Source organism: Erinaceus europaeus, chromosome 11 (genome assembly GCF_950295315.1).
Source record: "Erinaceus europaeus chromosome 11, mEriEur2.1, whole genome shotgun sequence".
NCBI lineage: Eukaryota > Metazoa > Chordata > Mammalia > Eulipotyphla > Erinaceidae > Erinaceus > Erinaceus europaeus.
In genome coordinates, this window is record NC_080172.1 from 15,167,269 (window position 1) to 15,184,117 (window position 16,849).

The 16,849-nt window shown below is 39.3% G+C and overlaps 1 protein-coding gene across 1 annotated transcript in view; it reads left to right on the plus strand.

Annotated features, from left to right (window-relative positions):
• ADGRV1 (adhesion G protein-coupled receptor V1) overlaps nt 1-16,849 on the plus strand; it is a 561,037-nt gene that overhangs the window by 223,640 nt on the left and 320,548 nt on the right. Inside the window, exons 71-75 of the mRNA XM_016186350.2 lie at nt 1,868-2,011; nt 3,047-3,221; nt 7,455-7,590; nt 10,425-11,533; nt 14,379-14,496. Of these exons, the coding sequence (XP_016041836.2) occupies nt 1,868-2,011; nt 3,047-3,221; nt 7,455-7,590; nt 10,425-11,533; nt 14,379-14,496 (1,682 nt within the window). The remainder of the gene's footprint in view (nt 1-1,867; nt 2,012-3,046; nt 3,222-7,454; nt 7,591-10,424; nt 11,534-14,378; nt 14,497-16,849) is intronic.

Sequence of the window (16,849 nt, forward strand, 5' to 3'; positions counted from 1 at the left end):
GCCTTTGTTGGGTTTTCAGGATCATAAGGTATTTCAATTTTTCTTTTTCTAAGAACTCTACATGCCTTTTTTCCATAGAGGTCACACCAGTTTACATGCCAGCTTATAGTGAATTGGTAATTCTTTTTCTCCACCAGGCTTCAGTGATTTCACTTATTTTCAAATGATTTTTCTTTTCTGACCCAGTATGGAGTCCAAACTGACAGAGCACTGTGTTCTCTAGGGTGTATTTCCTAAGGCCAGGGCATTATTATCAGAAGCTCCTATCTCCTCGGCAGGATCTTCTCTGCTATAGCAACAGTGAAGGCGGATGCTGCCAATTTAAACATAATATATCTTCTTGCTCTCTCTTCCACCATCCACTGCTTTTACCAACTTTTAGACTGGTGCCTGTGTCTCTCCGGCAAACTCTACTATGTGGCGGTGAGGTATTGGCAGTGGTTTATTGTTTATTATGTAGTGGACTGTAAATTTTTTTATGGTTCCAAATACCACCAATAATGATGAGAAATATGTAGAATAATATGGGCGATTCAGTCCCGGATCAAAGACATAGAAAGACATGCTGGAGAACATAATTATTCCTTGAAGACCTTTGAGTTCCCTTTCAAATTCATCAACATGGTTTTGTCCTTAGGCAAACCAGGTTTTCCTAAATATACATGTTTATTCCTACTCAACTTCAGTTTTGACTCACTGTGCCTGGCGATTTACCTGTGTGTGCTAGGTAGGTCCAAGAACAGAGGGGTGGGGTAGGGAAATATGCTTTACAGCACAGTAGTTGACACACAGGCACAAACTCTCAGGTCTCCACAATATGTGTCTTTAAACATAAAGCACTGGGCGCTTTAAGTTAACACCTCACCCATCATTCTTTAGAAACAAGGATTAAAAAAATCCTTAGCTTCTAAAGCCAATGAACTTACTGTGGAAGGGGCATAATCTTAAATGCGAGGTTTGTTACACAAGATTAGTTAGGAAACTTTCTGTTTGCTTCACACGCGATCTATGATTCATGTTTAGTGAATATCCTTTTGAAAAAAAAATTGATCTAATGAAAGAAGCATCTGCTACCCTCATGTTGTACCCTATCTGAAGCCACTATGACACTTAATTTCTATCTTTGAGGTGTTGCTGTATATTTTACAATAAAATATACCATATTTAAAGTAAGAATAAACTCTTACAGACATCTGTGTTTTTCTGTTTGCTAAGGATATACAGATTTTTTTTGTAATATTCCATGTTATGGGATAACTTGAGATATCCACTATTAAGAGCAATGCTCCTGTGGGAATATGCTTCATTTCCAGAAACCTCAATAATGAGTAACACCAATTTTTAAATTCAGGAGTTACTTTATTGCATTTGATAATTCTGAAAATTGGTAATCTCCTACATAGTGTTAGTACTTTTTTTTTTTTACCCCCTCCACCCCCAGTGTTGGTACTTTTATTTGTATAAGAGACTCAAACTAATCAGAGTGCCTAAAGCATGCATTTTGAGAAAATACCATTAGTTATTACTTAAGGAGGAGAACCACGGTAACTTTTGCATATTTTTCAAAGCTCCTCACTCATGAGCTCTTTCTTTTCCTCTGGTGCATGATTCTATTATTAATAACCTACTTCTGTGATTCTTATCGCTATTGAAGTCATCTGGGCACATGTGGAAATGTTTGCAAATGTATGTGTTTATACTCCCCAAATGATTACTCTTCAGTTCTGTAAAAGAAAGAAACAGTATGCAGTGATGACACAGACACAAAAGAAATAGGAGGCATTATTCATGGCTTATGTCAGATGTCAGTATTTATGTCTGTTTTTGTTTTTTTTTGCTAAAAAGTCTTGATACTGTTTCTTTATAGACCTTTCTACCATTGGGCTCTAACTTTACCTTGGAATTAGTGGCTGTGATGCTTGTTGGTGGACATTCTTATGACATGCCAAAGATTCTCCAAGATGCAAAATCTACTGTCCTTCCAGTTCCTGAGAAAGCTGCAAACTCGCAGGTAATGGCCTTAGGAGTTGGGCTGTCTGGGCACCACTAGAGTGCAGCTTTTACAGGGAAGGCTAAGGTTCTTAGACATGGAATTTCTTTTAAAAAAACAACTGCTTTCTATTTTGAATTTTTAGAAGTTTTTACCTTATATACTTTGAAGGTAAGGTGTATACATTTATTTTTGTTGTTGTTAACAATTTTATCAGTGATTTAATAATGATTTATAAGATCACAGATGAATAGTTCCAGACTACACCCACCGCTAACATTCTGTGCCTCCCTGAACAATAACCACCTTCGTTAGCACAAAATCTTTGAGATAGTTTGGCTTTCTGGTCAATAAGGGGCTGCTCTCCACTACCTTTTTCCTGGGCAGATACTTCTTAGAGAATGTATTGAATATTTGCATTTCCTCCTAATGTGTAGTTTAATGGCATTACAACTAAGATAATGTTTTTCTATATTGTTGTTCTTATGTATTTATTGAATAGAGGTAGAGAAACTGAAAGGGAAGAGGGAGATAGGGGAGATAAATAGAGACAGAGAGATAAGTAATAGATAGAAAGAGACAGACACCTGCAACACTGTTTGACCACTTGTGAATCTTTGCCCCTGCAAGTGAGCATTAGAGTTGCTTCTAGGTTTGGGAGATTATGTAAGGGTTGCTTTGAACATAAGTATACAATAATTTCTTTGAATAGGTGTTTCTGTTTTCCTTGGATAAATTCCTAGGAGAGGGATTATTGGGTCATAGCATAGATCTGTGTCTAGTGTTCTGAGTTATTTAACCATAGTTATATTTATTTTTTATATTTAATAGTTTACGAAAGGATCTTGTTTTGATAAAAAGCTATAATCTGAATTTAAAATACATGCAATCAGAAGTTTTTCAAATCTAAAATGTCAGTTTTGAAACATATTTAGTTGAATGTATTTTATAGTGAGGGATGCATTGTATAACAGAAAGAGGAATTTACCTCTCAAGCCACACTTTAGAGAACAACCTTTAGGGAGAAATTAAATACTTAAGCATGCTTTTCCTTAGGTTGGGTTTGAATCTACTGCTTTTCCACTCATGGACATCACTGCCGGAACAAGCCAAGTTATGGTCTCTAGGAGAGGCACGTATGGCTCCCTTATGGTGGCCTGGGCCACTGGACATGCTGTTGGATTAGAAATCTCTGAACCCTTTGCAATTGGCAACATGACCCCCAAACTGGGTGAGTCTTAGCTTTTCTGGGATGAACCTATAAAACATAGGAGATGTATTGACTGATAATTTTCTTGGATCATTCTTACTCTGGGTTCTTAGCAGCTTAATAATTTGGTACCCCTATATTTAAGGAATAGTTGCATGGGAAAAACTTAGTTAAGTTAAAAACTATCTATATCTATCTATATCTATAACCTGGAGATAGTTTGCAGACTACTCTGCTTATTCACCAGGAGGCTGTTAAAAGTAGTTCTAAAAAAGTCATTTTTATTGTTGTTAATTTATTTTTAAAATAAAAAATATCAACAAGACCATAGGATAACAGGGATACAATTCCACACAGTTTCCACCATCAGTGTTCTATATCCCATTCCCTCTCTTGAAAGCTTTCCTATTCTTTAACCTTTGTGAGCATGGACACAGGATCATTATGGGTCATCAAGGTGGGAGGTCTGGCTTCTGTAATTGCTTCCCCGCTGAACATGGGCATTGGCAGGTTGATCCATACTCCCAGATTGTCTCTCTTTCCCTAGTGGGGCAGGGCTCTGGGGAGGCAAGGGTCCAGGGTGCATTAGTGAGGTCCTCTGTCCGAGGCATACCTTTGCATCTATTTCTGTATTTTTCTTGATGATACTACTTCATCTGTTTTTAAATTATACCATTACCTCTATGAAGGTTAGTGAGATGTAGATGTTAGATAGTTAGACCTCTAGCATGTTATAAAAAGTTCACTGCAAATTCCTATAATGGCAATTTATAAAGAACTCTATAGTAGGCTCCACTACTATAAAGGAATATAGTATAGGAAATGAATATATATAGGAAATATAGTATAGGAAATGAATATAGTATAGGAATATGAATAAAGGAAATTCCTTGATTCCACTCCTTTCTTCACAGTCTAGCTGCTCACCAGGCAAATGCCACTTACCTTCAGTACTAAACCTAATGAATCCGGCATCCTGAAATAAAGTCTTTATTCAGTGAGGATAGGGTAATGTTCACTCTCCCAATGTCTTGGCATCTCATAGATAGGAATAAATGAGAAAAAAGAAAAAAGAAAAGAAAAGGGGCCAGGTGGTGGTGCACCAAGTCAAGTGCATACTAAGCACAGGGACTGCACAGGGATCTGGGTTTGAGCCCCTGTTCCTCACCCACAGGGAGGACGCTTGATGAATGGTCAAGCAGGTCTGCAGGTCCCCCCTCTCTCTTATCTCCCCCTCCTCTCTCAATTTCTCTGTCCTATCCAATTAAAAAATAAATGAAAAAATGGTCATGAGGAGCAGTGGATTTGTAGTACGAGCACCAAGCTCCAGAGATTAAAAAGAAAGAAATGAAAAGAAGAAGAGGAGGAGGAGGAGGAGGAGGAGGAGGAAGTCTTTAGGGGCTAGGTGGTGGTGCACCTAATTGAGTGCACATTACAATGCAAAAGGACCTGGATTCGAGCCCCCTGTCTCCACCTGCAGGAGAAAGCTTTGAGAGTGGTAAAGCAGTGCTGCAGGTGTCTCTCTGTCTCTCTCTCCCTCTCTATTAACCCCCTTCCCTCTCAATTTCTGGGTATCTCTATCCTATAAATAAAGATTAAAAAATAGACTATAAAAAATGAAGTCTTTATATAATAAGTGTGAGAGGCAGGGATAATGAGAGTGACATCACTGTTTTGTCAGCTTCCATCTCAACAGGGATCCCAGAATTAGGTAAAGTGAAATTTGATGCTTAATTTGTTTGATTTAGTGACATTAAGATAGTGGAAATTCATTAAATGCAAGGTAGGTATCCCTGCTTTATTGTGTCACATATTGGCTTCCTTTATTTTTCTTTTAGAATGTCCCCCAAAATAAAGATATTTAATTATCTTTCTTGTCTATTTATAGCCCTTTCTTCTGCAGAAACCCTAGCATCTGTAACTTTTATGTCATATTGAATGACACATAACATTGTTTTTTCCTTTTTGTTCTAGTGCCTATTAAGTGAAATCTAGAAATAAGTAGAAATAGTATTCTTTTTAATGATATATACATTTTTATATATAACATTATTTTTCAGAAGTTCTTGTGAATCTATAATAAGTTTCTTAAACTAAAATAATAGGATTTCACAAATCTTTAGTGGATTTGTTAATTTTTGAGCATTTGCAGTAAAGAATTTTCAAATATACAGAGTTCAACTAATGTCCATAAACTCAACTAGATTAAATAGTTTTTAAATTCTGTCATCTCATTTTCATCTCAAGTAATGTGTTAGTTTTGGGGGTTAACCAGGAAATAATTGCTATAGAAAAATGTAAATGTTAAATGTATATATTTTACTCAGGTTTACATGCGTAAACCTATGGAACAATCACCAGAGTCAAGTCACCATATATAACCACATCTCCAAAAATGTTCTGAAGTCAAACAGAGTGAAATCTACCCACTGGTAGCTCATACCAGCTACTTCAATATGTATCTCTGAAAAATGTTGGAACCAGAATAGCTTAACTGCAAACACTGCCCAAGCTTGCCTAATCTCTCTTTCTCTCCCTCCCTCCTCCTCTCTCTTTTTATTATCTTGATTTATTATTGGATAGAAACAGTGAGAAATTGAGAGGGAGGCCTTGATCATAGAGAAGGACAGACACAGAGAGACACCTGCAGCCCTGCTCCACCACTTGCAAAGCTTCTCCCCTGCAGGTGGGGACCAGGGGCTCGAACCAAGCACCTTGTGTATTGTAATGTGCGCTCAACCAGATGTATCACCACTAGCCCCCTCTACTTTCTTTCCGTTGCTGGATTTTGTAATTGAGCCAATGGGGAGAAAAAGAATAAATGAAAGAAGTAGACAGGGTTTGAGATTTGCATGATCTAAGGCAGCTTCCTTTTTTTTTACTTTCCTCTCTGTCCTTTTTTTTAAAATTTATTTATAAAAAGGAAACACTGACAAAACCATAGGATAAGAGGGGTACAACTCCACACAGTTGCCACCACCAGAACTCCATATCCCCTCCCTTCCCCTGACAGCTTCCCTATTCTTTAACCCTCTGGGAATATGGACCTATGTGCAGAAGGTGGAAGGTCTGACTTCTGTAATTGCTTCCCTGCTGAACATGGGCGTTGAGAGGTCGATCTATACCCAGCATGCCCCTCTCTCTCCTTAGTGGGGCAGGGCTCTGGGAAAGCAGGGCTCCAGCACACATTAGTAGGGTTGTCTGTCCAGGGAAGTCTGGTTGGCATCGTGGTAGCATCTGGAACCTGGTGGCGGAAAACAGGGTTAAGATATAAAGAAGAACAAATTGTTGACTAATCATGAACCTAAAGGTTGGAATATTGCAGATGAAGATTTGGGGGGTCTCTGTTTTGTAGATAACTGGTAGGCCTATTTTAATTATATTCCAAAGGGCCCATGACTATACAAGTTTCTTTTTTTTTTCCTGAACCTGACATCTGATATGCAGGTGGATCCAAGTTATTATCTGGGGAGATATTGTCATGGCTGGAAAAAGGACCAGAAAGCTGGATCAGGGAAGAAAGTAGCTCCCAAGTATGGGAAAGGTGTATAAGTATTGTTGACTGTAAACCCCATCAATTTGATCTGATCTGGGTCCCATATTCAGCTTAGGAACCTATGTGACCTCTGCATCCCTATAGATCTGAGCTCATATTCTGTGGTCCAGGGTTATTGCTGGGGCTCAGTGTCTGCACTACAAATCCATTGCTCCTGGAGGCTGTTTTTTTCCTTTTGTTGACCTTGTTGTTTATCATCATTGTTATTATTGTTGTTATTGATGTTGTTGTTGAATAGGACAGAGAGAAATCAAGAGAGGATGGGAAGACAGAGTGGGGGAGAGAAAGACAGGCACCTGCAGAACCGCTTCACTGCCTGTGAAATGACTCCACTGTAGGTGGGGAGCCAGGGGCTTGAGCTGGGATCCTTGTTCAGGTCCTTGCGCTTTGTGCCATGTGCACTTAACCCACTGCACTACCACCCAACCCCCTTTCCCTGTGCTTTTAAGAATTGAATCATGAGCTGGTGCAATAGTTCACTTGACTAGTGTGATACTTTGCCATATGTGCAATCCAGGTTCTAGTTCATCCCCACCTTATTGAAGGGAGAATCCATGCTGTGGTCTCTTTTACTCTCTCCCTTCTTTATCTCTCTGCCTTTCTGGATCTGTCTAAAAATAATAAAGAAAAAAAATAGTTGAATCACAATTTAACAACTCAGAAATGCTCTTCTCCTTCTCTGTTGACTTGCCTTTCAGGTAGCCTTTCTTTTTCCCACGGAGAACAAAGGAAAGGATTCTTGCTGTGGATATTGGCCAGTCCAGGCCGGCCAGAGGCCTTTCCTGTTCACCTGTCAGGGATACAGAGCAGTGTCCCTGGTGGGGCTCAACTTCGGTAAGACCAGCCCCATTCTTATCTAGAATGTCTCTATGGAATAATCTGAAATTTATCACTGGAAAAGGATAAATACAAGAATTATTTTCATTCAGGCAGATGCAACAACAGCTTTAGAATAGAGTGACATATGTGTTCCAAAGAAGCCAGGGAGGGAGAATGATTTTTCCCAGCGTCACCTTGACTGCTTGCCTTGAAGAGAGTTCACTGTGACTTCGACCTCAAATGTTGGCCTAGGCCAGCATCTCCAATAAGAACTGTGGTGATGACTTTACATTTTTCTGGAAAAAAAAAAGCTCAAAACTACCTGATTTCCCCAAGGCATTAAAGGAATCTCAGTTAGATTCATAATGTGACTTTTTAAACCTAGAGACCTTTTTTTGTTTTAGATTAATTTAAATTATTCTATTTGCATATATATTCCAAGCAAAAGTAACTTATTTGTACGATATGAGTGATATTCTTGATCAGCGTAGTAGAGGAAGACTCATAGGTAAATTCCGACTGTCACTTATTTGCTTTTTCAGAAAGTTATTTAATCTTTCTGTCCCTCAGTTTGCTTATTTGTAAAATAGAGAGAATGAAGGGGAAGAAAATTGCATGTGTTCTAGTTTATTTGTCTATTTATTTACATATGGGAGATGTCTTGTCGAATTGAGTAGGACTTTAAATTCTACATAGGTCACTTAAACTTGATCAGAGCATATATTTTAGTATAGCAAATTTAAATACTTTTAGCAATAACAATGATGTCACCGATTTCATGGCATTTACCCTTATCTATGCACTGTTTTAAAATACTTTTTATGTCGTATGGATGTCTATATATGACTGGCTAATCTGTGACTATTTGGGTGGATTTTCTTGTGAACGGATGATGGCAATGTGTAGTGTTCATAAGTACAGTATAATAAAGATATATTTTTCTTCTTTAGTTTTTTTTTTCCTTCTTTCTTTTTTTTCCTTCTTCTATTTTGTTCCAGATTATTACTCATTTCTGGCTTGGGGTGGCCCAGAACCACAGAGCCTCAGCATAAAAGTCTTTTTATGTAACTGCTATGCTATTTTCCAGGTTATTTTTTTCTTTTTCCTTCAGTGTTATCGCTGGGGCTCAGTGCTGGCACCACAGATCCACTGCTCCTATCGGTGATCCCCCCTCCCCCCCATTTTATTGGCTAGGACAGAGAGAAACTCAGAGAGTAGGGGGAGATAGAGAGGAAGAGAAGAAGACCTGCTTCGCCGCTTGTCAAGCATCCCCTCTGCAAGTGGGGAGTTGGGGGCTCGTACCCAGATGCTTACATGGGTCCTTGTACTTAGTACTATGTGTGCTTAACTGGGTGTGCCACCGCCCGGCCCCCCCCATCCTATTTTTCAAAAAGATTTTTAAGTAACATTTTTTTTTTTTCAATTGCCATCTGGGCGATTGCTATCACTGAGCTTGGTATCTGTACAGATGAATCCATCACTCCCAACAGCCATTTCTCCTTTTTATTTGATAGGACAGAAAGAAACTGCGAGGGGAGAGAAAAAAATGGAGGGAAGGAAAGAGAGAGGGAGGGAGGGAGGGAGAGAGGAAGGGAGAAAGGGAGAGAGAGGTGGGGGGAGGGAGAGAGACCTGCAGTAAGCTTCCTTCCTGCAGTTGGGAACTGGGGGCTTAAACCTGGGTCCTTGCACCTGATAATGTGTGCTTAAACGTGTGCTACTGTGTGCCCCTCTGCCAGTTTTTAATATTTATTTATTCATTTTCCCTTTTTGTTGCCCTTGTTTTATTGTTGTAGTTATTATTGTTGTTGTTCTTGGTGTCATCATTGTTGGATAGGACAGAGAGAAATGGAGAGAGGAGGGGAAGACAGAGAGGGGGACAGAAGTAGAATTTTTGGCCTATTTTGTATTGCACCAAAGTAAAAAACTCTGGGTGGAGGGTGAGGGTATATTTTCAGCTTCACTATAGAGGGGTGGAGGTAGGGACACAGTCCTTTTGTGCCAGGAATGGTGTTAATATACACTCCTGTTATAGTCTTATAAATTACTACTTGATCAATATGAGAGGGGAAAAATAGTTTGAATGTCTCAAACTTTTTGATGCATATATCTTAGTTCAATCTATCTATATAAATTTCTCTCTATATATTCAATTTATATACAAAAGAGCCAACAAAGAGAAAATGTTAATAAACTAGGTCAGTTGTATGTGATCTCTAACATAGCTATTAATCATAATACTTCATAGGAAAATGTTAAAAAAAAAAGCCATCCAATCATGAGTTTACCTTCCAGTTCATCTAAAAATTTTAGCCACGTTTATGTGAGAGGATAGACTTATTACTGGCCAGTTGGAGGATACAAGAATTTGACTCCTAATAAGGGCAAGTTTCTCCAGTTAGTGTACATAGAGGATGACTGACATAAGAGCATTATAAGAGTTTTGGTTCCTGTGTGCCTATCATAGAAAGAACCTTATATGGACAAAGACAGGATTTCAAATCCTTTAGATAGTTGGTCTGTAATAACAAGAGAAGTGGACTAGAGTTCTGTAAGCCCCATGCTTTGTTCAATTCTGTTAGGCCTTATTACCCTTTATTGCTGTTCTTGTTCTTAAATTTCTTGTTTTCTGATATTTTCATCAGTAAATAAGCAGCATTTTATGGAATTTGAAAAGACATGTAATTTTAACGGTGCTAATAATTTAAGCATCTTAATTATTTGAACAATGACTATAATGTTTTTTTTTTTAAAAATAATTTAAGCATCTTCATTATTTGAACAATGACATTTTTTTTCTGTTTTCTCATCCTTTCATTTGTGGTTTCAAAAAAAAAAATTTTTTTTTTCAGACCAGGTTTCACCATAGCAGAAATTGAACCAATGGGAGTCTTTCAGTTTTCACCTGTTTCAAGAAACATCACCGTGTCAGAGGATACACAGGTGATCAGATTACATGTGCAAAGACTGTTTGGCTTCCATGGTGACCTGGTCAAAGTTTTCTACCAGACGACTGCAGGAAGTGCGAAGCCACTGGAGGATTTTGAGCCTGTTTCAAATAAGGAACTGCTTTTTCAAAAATTCCAATCTGAGGTTGATTTGGAAATAATCATTGTGAATGATCAACTTCCTGAGCTGGAAGAAATTTTTTACATTAATCTAACTTCAGTAGAAACTAAAGAGACACACAAGTTTGATGCTGGTTGGAGACCACGCCTGAATCCAGATTTTAGTGTAGCCACGATCACAATACTGGACAATGATGACATGGCAGCCACAGATGCCAGTCTCCCCAAAACAACTGTGACTATAGCAGTTGACACAACTCTGACTCCTACAGAAGCTGACTCTTCCACTACCGACCAGGACTCAACCAAAATAACTACCATTCCACAGCCAAGTGAAATGATTTCCATCATTACAGAAACAGCTGGCACTACTGCCATGCCTGAGACACTTGGCACACTTCCTCATACATCTGCTATGTCCGAAAAACCTGAGGTGGCCACTGCAGTAACCAGTGCTTCCATTTATGGGACTTTTAGTCTTGGACCTCCCATTGTTTATGTTGGAGAGGATATGAAGAATGGGATATTGAATACTGCCGAAATTCTTATCCGAAGAGCGGGTGGGTGCACTGGCAATGTCAGTGTGACCGTTAAAACTTTTGGTGAATTATCTTCTGTGAAGGAACCGAATGCATTGCCCTCTCCGGACATATATGGGCTATTTAACCTGACATGGGCAACTGAAGAAGAAGACTTTGAAGAACAAAGTCTTACCATCCCATTTGGAGATGGAGAAAGAGAACGTCAAGTATTGTTTCATATTTTGGATGACGATGTGCCTGAGGGCCAGGAATTCTTCTATTTGCTTCTCACAGACCCTCATGGGGGAGCGCAGATTGTACAGGGGAAGGACGATGCTGGATTTGCAGCTTTTGCCATGATCATTATCACAGGTATATCTTTGGAGTGATGAATAAAAAGAAATGTACTTTATTCATTTTTCCCTTTTGTTGTCCTTGTTTTTTTTTTTATTGTTGTTGTAGTTATTGTTGTTGTTACTGATGTCATCGTTGTTGGATAGGACAGAAAGAAATGGAGAAAGTAGGGGAAGGCAGAGAGGGGGAGAGAGACACCTGCAGACCTGCCTCACTGTTTGTGAAGCGACTTCCCTGCAGGTGGGGAGCCGGGGGCTCGAACAAGGATCCTTACGCCAATCCTTGCAAAAAGAAATGGTAGGAAATTTGTCATCAGAGCATTCTGTTATAAACTTGATAGTGAAATAACCAAATCACTTAGAGTACTTCATTACATTGCTTTCCGATAGCATAGACGTATGACATGAACTCATGATTCTTCATTACATTGCTTTCCGATAGCATAGACGTATGACATGAACTCATGATTCTTCATTAGACGTATGACATGAACTCATGATTTTGTTCTTAGTGTTGGCTACAGTTTGTGAACTGTAAATGTCACTTAGATTGGAGTCAGTTGAACAGAAGAACATACAAACCTATAATTTCACACTGTAGGCAATACTTTAAAAAACACTACGTCAATTTTCTTCTAGAAAATAATTAATTTAGTTTGTCCTGTTTCGAATCATTTTTTTCTGAAAATTTTCAACCATTTTCGATTTTTCACCATAAACTATAAGATCTTATTCTCCGTGAATTCTTTGTCTATTGGAATATAGATTACAGCTATTTTCTTTTGTTTTGCTTTAGACACATTATTTGATTATTGTAACCATAGATTTGTATGCTTAGATTCTATGGGCGATATTCTATCATTTCAAAAGTAAACAGAAAATGTCAAGGACCAGCCAATGTCTATGTTCATTGGAGAAGCAGTGACAGAAGCTAGAACTCCTTTTTTTCCTGCACCACAAAAAGATGTTTGGTCCATAATCCCAGAGGGGGAAATGTTAGGGGTAGATAACCCGAGGGCTCCAAACCAAACCCCAGTTTCACCAAGACCTGAACTTTTGTGACCAGGAATCTTTTTTTTTTTTTTCTCTCCCCACAATCAAAGAGAGGGGAGAATACCTGGGAATCTGGAGAACACCTGAGGAAGTCAGACACTGTTTCCGTTTTCTGAAAGGGAAGAGGGAAAAGGAAGGATGCCCAGAAGTCATAACAGGTGTAGGTGTTATTTAGAATGGAAGTGAAGGTAGGGCCTTAGAAGTTAATAAAAATGAGAATTAGTTTCATGAAGGGTCAGCTATCTTTGCCCAAATGGTCCATGTGTTTCTCTGTTGTGTGCCTTTTCATTTCCCTGAGTAGAAACTTAAAAAGAGGGATGGCTGGTAGTGCACCAGGTTAAGCACACGTGGCACGAAGCACAAAGACCCTCGAGGATCCAGGTTTGAGCCCCCGGCTCCCCACCAGTAGGGGTGGTTCACTTCACAAACCAGGAAGCAGGTCTGCAGGTGTCTTTCCTTCTCTATATTGCTCTCCTCTCTCAATTTCTCTCTCTCCCATCCAAAACCAATAAAAAACACTGAAAAAGATGGCTGTCAGGAGTGGTGGATTCATGGTGCAGGCACCAAGCGCCAGGGATAACCCTGGTGGCAAAAGAAAAAAAAAAACAGGTAGTGGGCGTGAACTCTATGAGGTAGAGTGTGAGGGAGGAGCCTTTAACAATGGAATAAAAATCAATAATTTGAGTCTTTAAAAAAAAGTCATGAGACATATACTCAATGGAGTACTACTCAGCAGTTAAAAAGATTAGTCCTTTGTGACTAAATGGGTGGGTCTGGTAGTGATTATAATTAGTGAAGTAAGTAAAGAGGTAAAGGACAGGTATGGGATGATTTTACTCATAAGTGGAATATAGATAATTGAAACATATTAACTTGAAAAAAATATATAGTTAACCATATCCATGACCTTGGGAGAACAATGGTGGTTATTATATAGAACTTTGGTGGTGGTAATCTTGTAAATATATTATATTACCACTAAAATATATATTTACTATAGAGGGAAAAAGCCTGAGACATAAAAAATAATGTCAATGGCTATCAAATACGGAGTCTCATCAGACTCACCAGAGAGATGAGCTTGTGTGAATGGGGGTAGAGGTTAAGTATTTTCCTCTCATTTTTCTGTTCTTAAAGTTTTAGCATTTTTGCTGTTACCATTTTGATTCTAGTTTTAGGAAAAAATCTATAAATCCATGTCTCTATTCACTACTGATTTCTTAGTTTTATAGTAACAGAACAGGACTGATTAGTCTGAGGGATTGGGGCTTTTAAGTCCATGCTCAGTGGAGAAGCAATTGCAGAAGCCAGACCTTCCACCTTCTACTCCTCATAAGGAATTTTGGTCCATACTCCCAAAGGGGATAAAGAATAGGGAACCTGGGAGTTGGCGGTAGCGCAGCAGGTTAAGTGCATGTGGCACAAAGCGCAAGGCCTGGCATAAGGATCGTGGTTCAAGCCCCCGGCTCCCCAACTGCAGGGGAGTTGCTTCACAGGCAGTGAAGCAGGTCTGCAGGTGTCTATGTTTCTCTCCCCCTCTGTCTTCTCCCTCCTTTCTCAATTTCTCTCTGTCCTGTGCAACAACGATGACATCAACAACAATAATAACTACAACAACAATAGAAAACAACAAGGGCAACAAAAAAAGGAGAAAAAAAAGAATAGTGAACCTTCCAATGGAGGAGATAGGAGAGCAAACTGGTGGTAGGAATTACATGGAATTGTACCCCTCTTATTCTACAATCTTGTTAATCTTTATTAAATCACTAATAAAAAAGGTTTTAGTAATACCTCCCCATTTTTCTTTTCAGGTAGTGATCTTCACAATGGCATCATAGGATTCAGTGAGGAGTCCCAACGTGGACTAGGAATAGGGGATGAAGCTGGAACAAACAGATTGCATCTTACTGTCACAAGACAGCCAGATAGGTATGTTTCTACATAGATGGAAGACTTAACATCTTGCTTGCCTAGATTGTGTCTAACTTTAATTCATAATGTTCTAGAGATATGAACCATTGATACATATCTGTAATATGGCATTTCAGTGTGCAGTTACTGTAGTACTTAATCAACATGTACTTAACACATTTGGTTTCACCAATTTAACACATTTGGTTTATGAGTATAACTTACTACTGCCTGGAACATTTTGTAACTCATAATGTATCAAACAGATGTCAGGTGATGTAAATCATCATGTTTACAGTTCTCTTTTTCTAAAGGTTTATTCTGTTTATTACATATAAGAGACAGTGGGCATTTTATTTTATTTTATTTATAAAAAGGAAACACTGACAAAACCATAGGACAAGAGGGGTACAACTCCACACAATTCCCACCACTAGAATTCTGTTTCACATCCCCTCCCCTTAATAGCTTTCCTATTCTTTAACCCTCTGGGAGTATGGACCCAAGGTCATTGTGGGATGCAGAATGTGGAAGGTCCGGCTTCTGTAATTGCTTCCCCGCTGAATATGGGCATTGACAGGTCGATCCATACTCCCAGCCTGCCTCTCTCTTTCCCGAGTGGGGTGGGGTTGTGGGGAATCGGAGCTCCAGGACATATTGGTGGGGTTGTCTGTCCAGGGAAGTCAGGTTGGCATCATGTTAGCATCTGGAACCTGTGGGTTTTTGTATGAAACAGAGAAAAGAGGGTGAGGGACAGGTTAGAGTCCTATTATGGCACATGCTACATTTGGGGTCAAACCAGGTGCCTCAAGAATGCAAGTCATGTACTCTACCAGCTGAGCCACTTCCCAAGCTGCTATATTTGCTATTTTCTGATCTCTCACCTTTAACATCAATTTACTGAAAGGGGTACTTGGAAGTATCAAAACTTGATTGCAACTTCATATTGTATAGAATATATCTCCTGCATACTCACCATATATATGCACTTGGTATGTGTACATATATGTAAACATGTGTGTATTTATGAGGATATACACATATATATTTAGGCTAAATATTATCTGAAAATGTAGGTCATCTCTGGACATTTGCCATATATGTATATATATATATATTTTTTTTTTCCCCCTTTTGTTGCCCTTGTTGTAGCTTCGTTGTGGTTATTATTATTGCCCTTGTTGACGCAATTCGTTGTTGGATAGGACAGAGAGAAATGGAGAGAGGAGGGGAAGACAGAGAGGAGGAGAGAAAGATAGACACCTGCAGACCTGCTCCACCGCCTGTGAGGCGACTCCCCTGCAGGTGGGGAGCCGGGGGCTCGAACCGGGATCCTTACGCCGGTCCCTGTGCTTTGCGCCACATGCGCTTAACCCACTGCGCCACCGCCCGACCCCCCCATATATATATTTTTTAATTTTATATTGTGGGACCAGGTGGTGGTACACCTTGTTAAGTGTACACATTACAATGTGCAAGGAACTGGGTTCAGGCCCCTGGTCCCCAGCTACAGGGGGAAAGCTTCTTGAGTGGTGAAGCCGAGCAGCAAATATCTCTCTGTCTCTTTCCCTCTCTCTATCTCCCTTTTCCCTCTCAATTTCTATCTTTATTCATTAATAAAAAATAAAAAGGCAAAAAAAGAGAGAAATATTATTGCCTTCAGGGTTATCCCTGACACTCGGTGCCTAAACAATGAATCCACCTCTCCTAGTGGCTATTTTTTCCTTTTATTTGGTAAGACAGAGAGAAAATAAAGGAGGGAGGTAGAGAGGGAAAGAGACCGAGAGACACCTGCAGACTTGTTGATGAAACTTCTCCCCTGCATGTAGGGGCCAAGACTTTACACTCACTCAGATCCTTCACGTGGTGACATGTGTGCCCAGGTGGATGTGCCACTGCCTGGTCCCTTGCCATTTGCTCTTTATCATTTAAAACATTTTATTAATTTTTTATTTTTTATTGGTTTAATAATGATGAGCAAGTCTGTTGGATAAGAGGGATACAATTCCACACAATTCCCACAACCAGAGTTCAGCATCCCATCCCCTCCATTGGAAGCTTTCCTATTTTTTTTATTCCTCAGGGAATATGGACCCGGATCTTTATGGGGGTGCATAAAGTGGGAGGTCTGGCTTCGGTAATTGCTGGACATGGGTGTTAGAAGGTTGATCTATACCCCCAGCCTTTTTTCTGTCTTTCCCTAGTGAAGTAGAGCATTGGGGAAGTACGGTTCTAGGACTCATTGGTGAGGTCGTCTGCCCAGGGAGGTTAGGTTGGCATCATGGTAGCATCTGCAATTTGGTGGCTGAATAGAATTAAGATATTAAGTAGAACAAATTGTTTAGTAATCAATAATCTAAAGGTAACACTA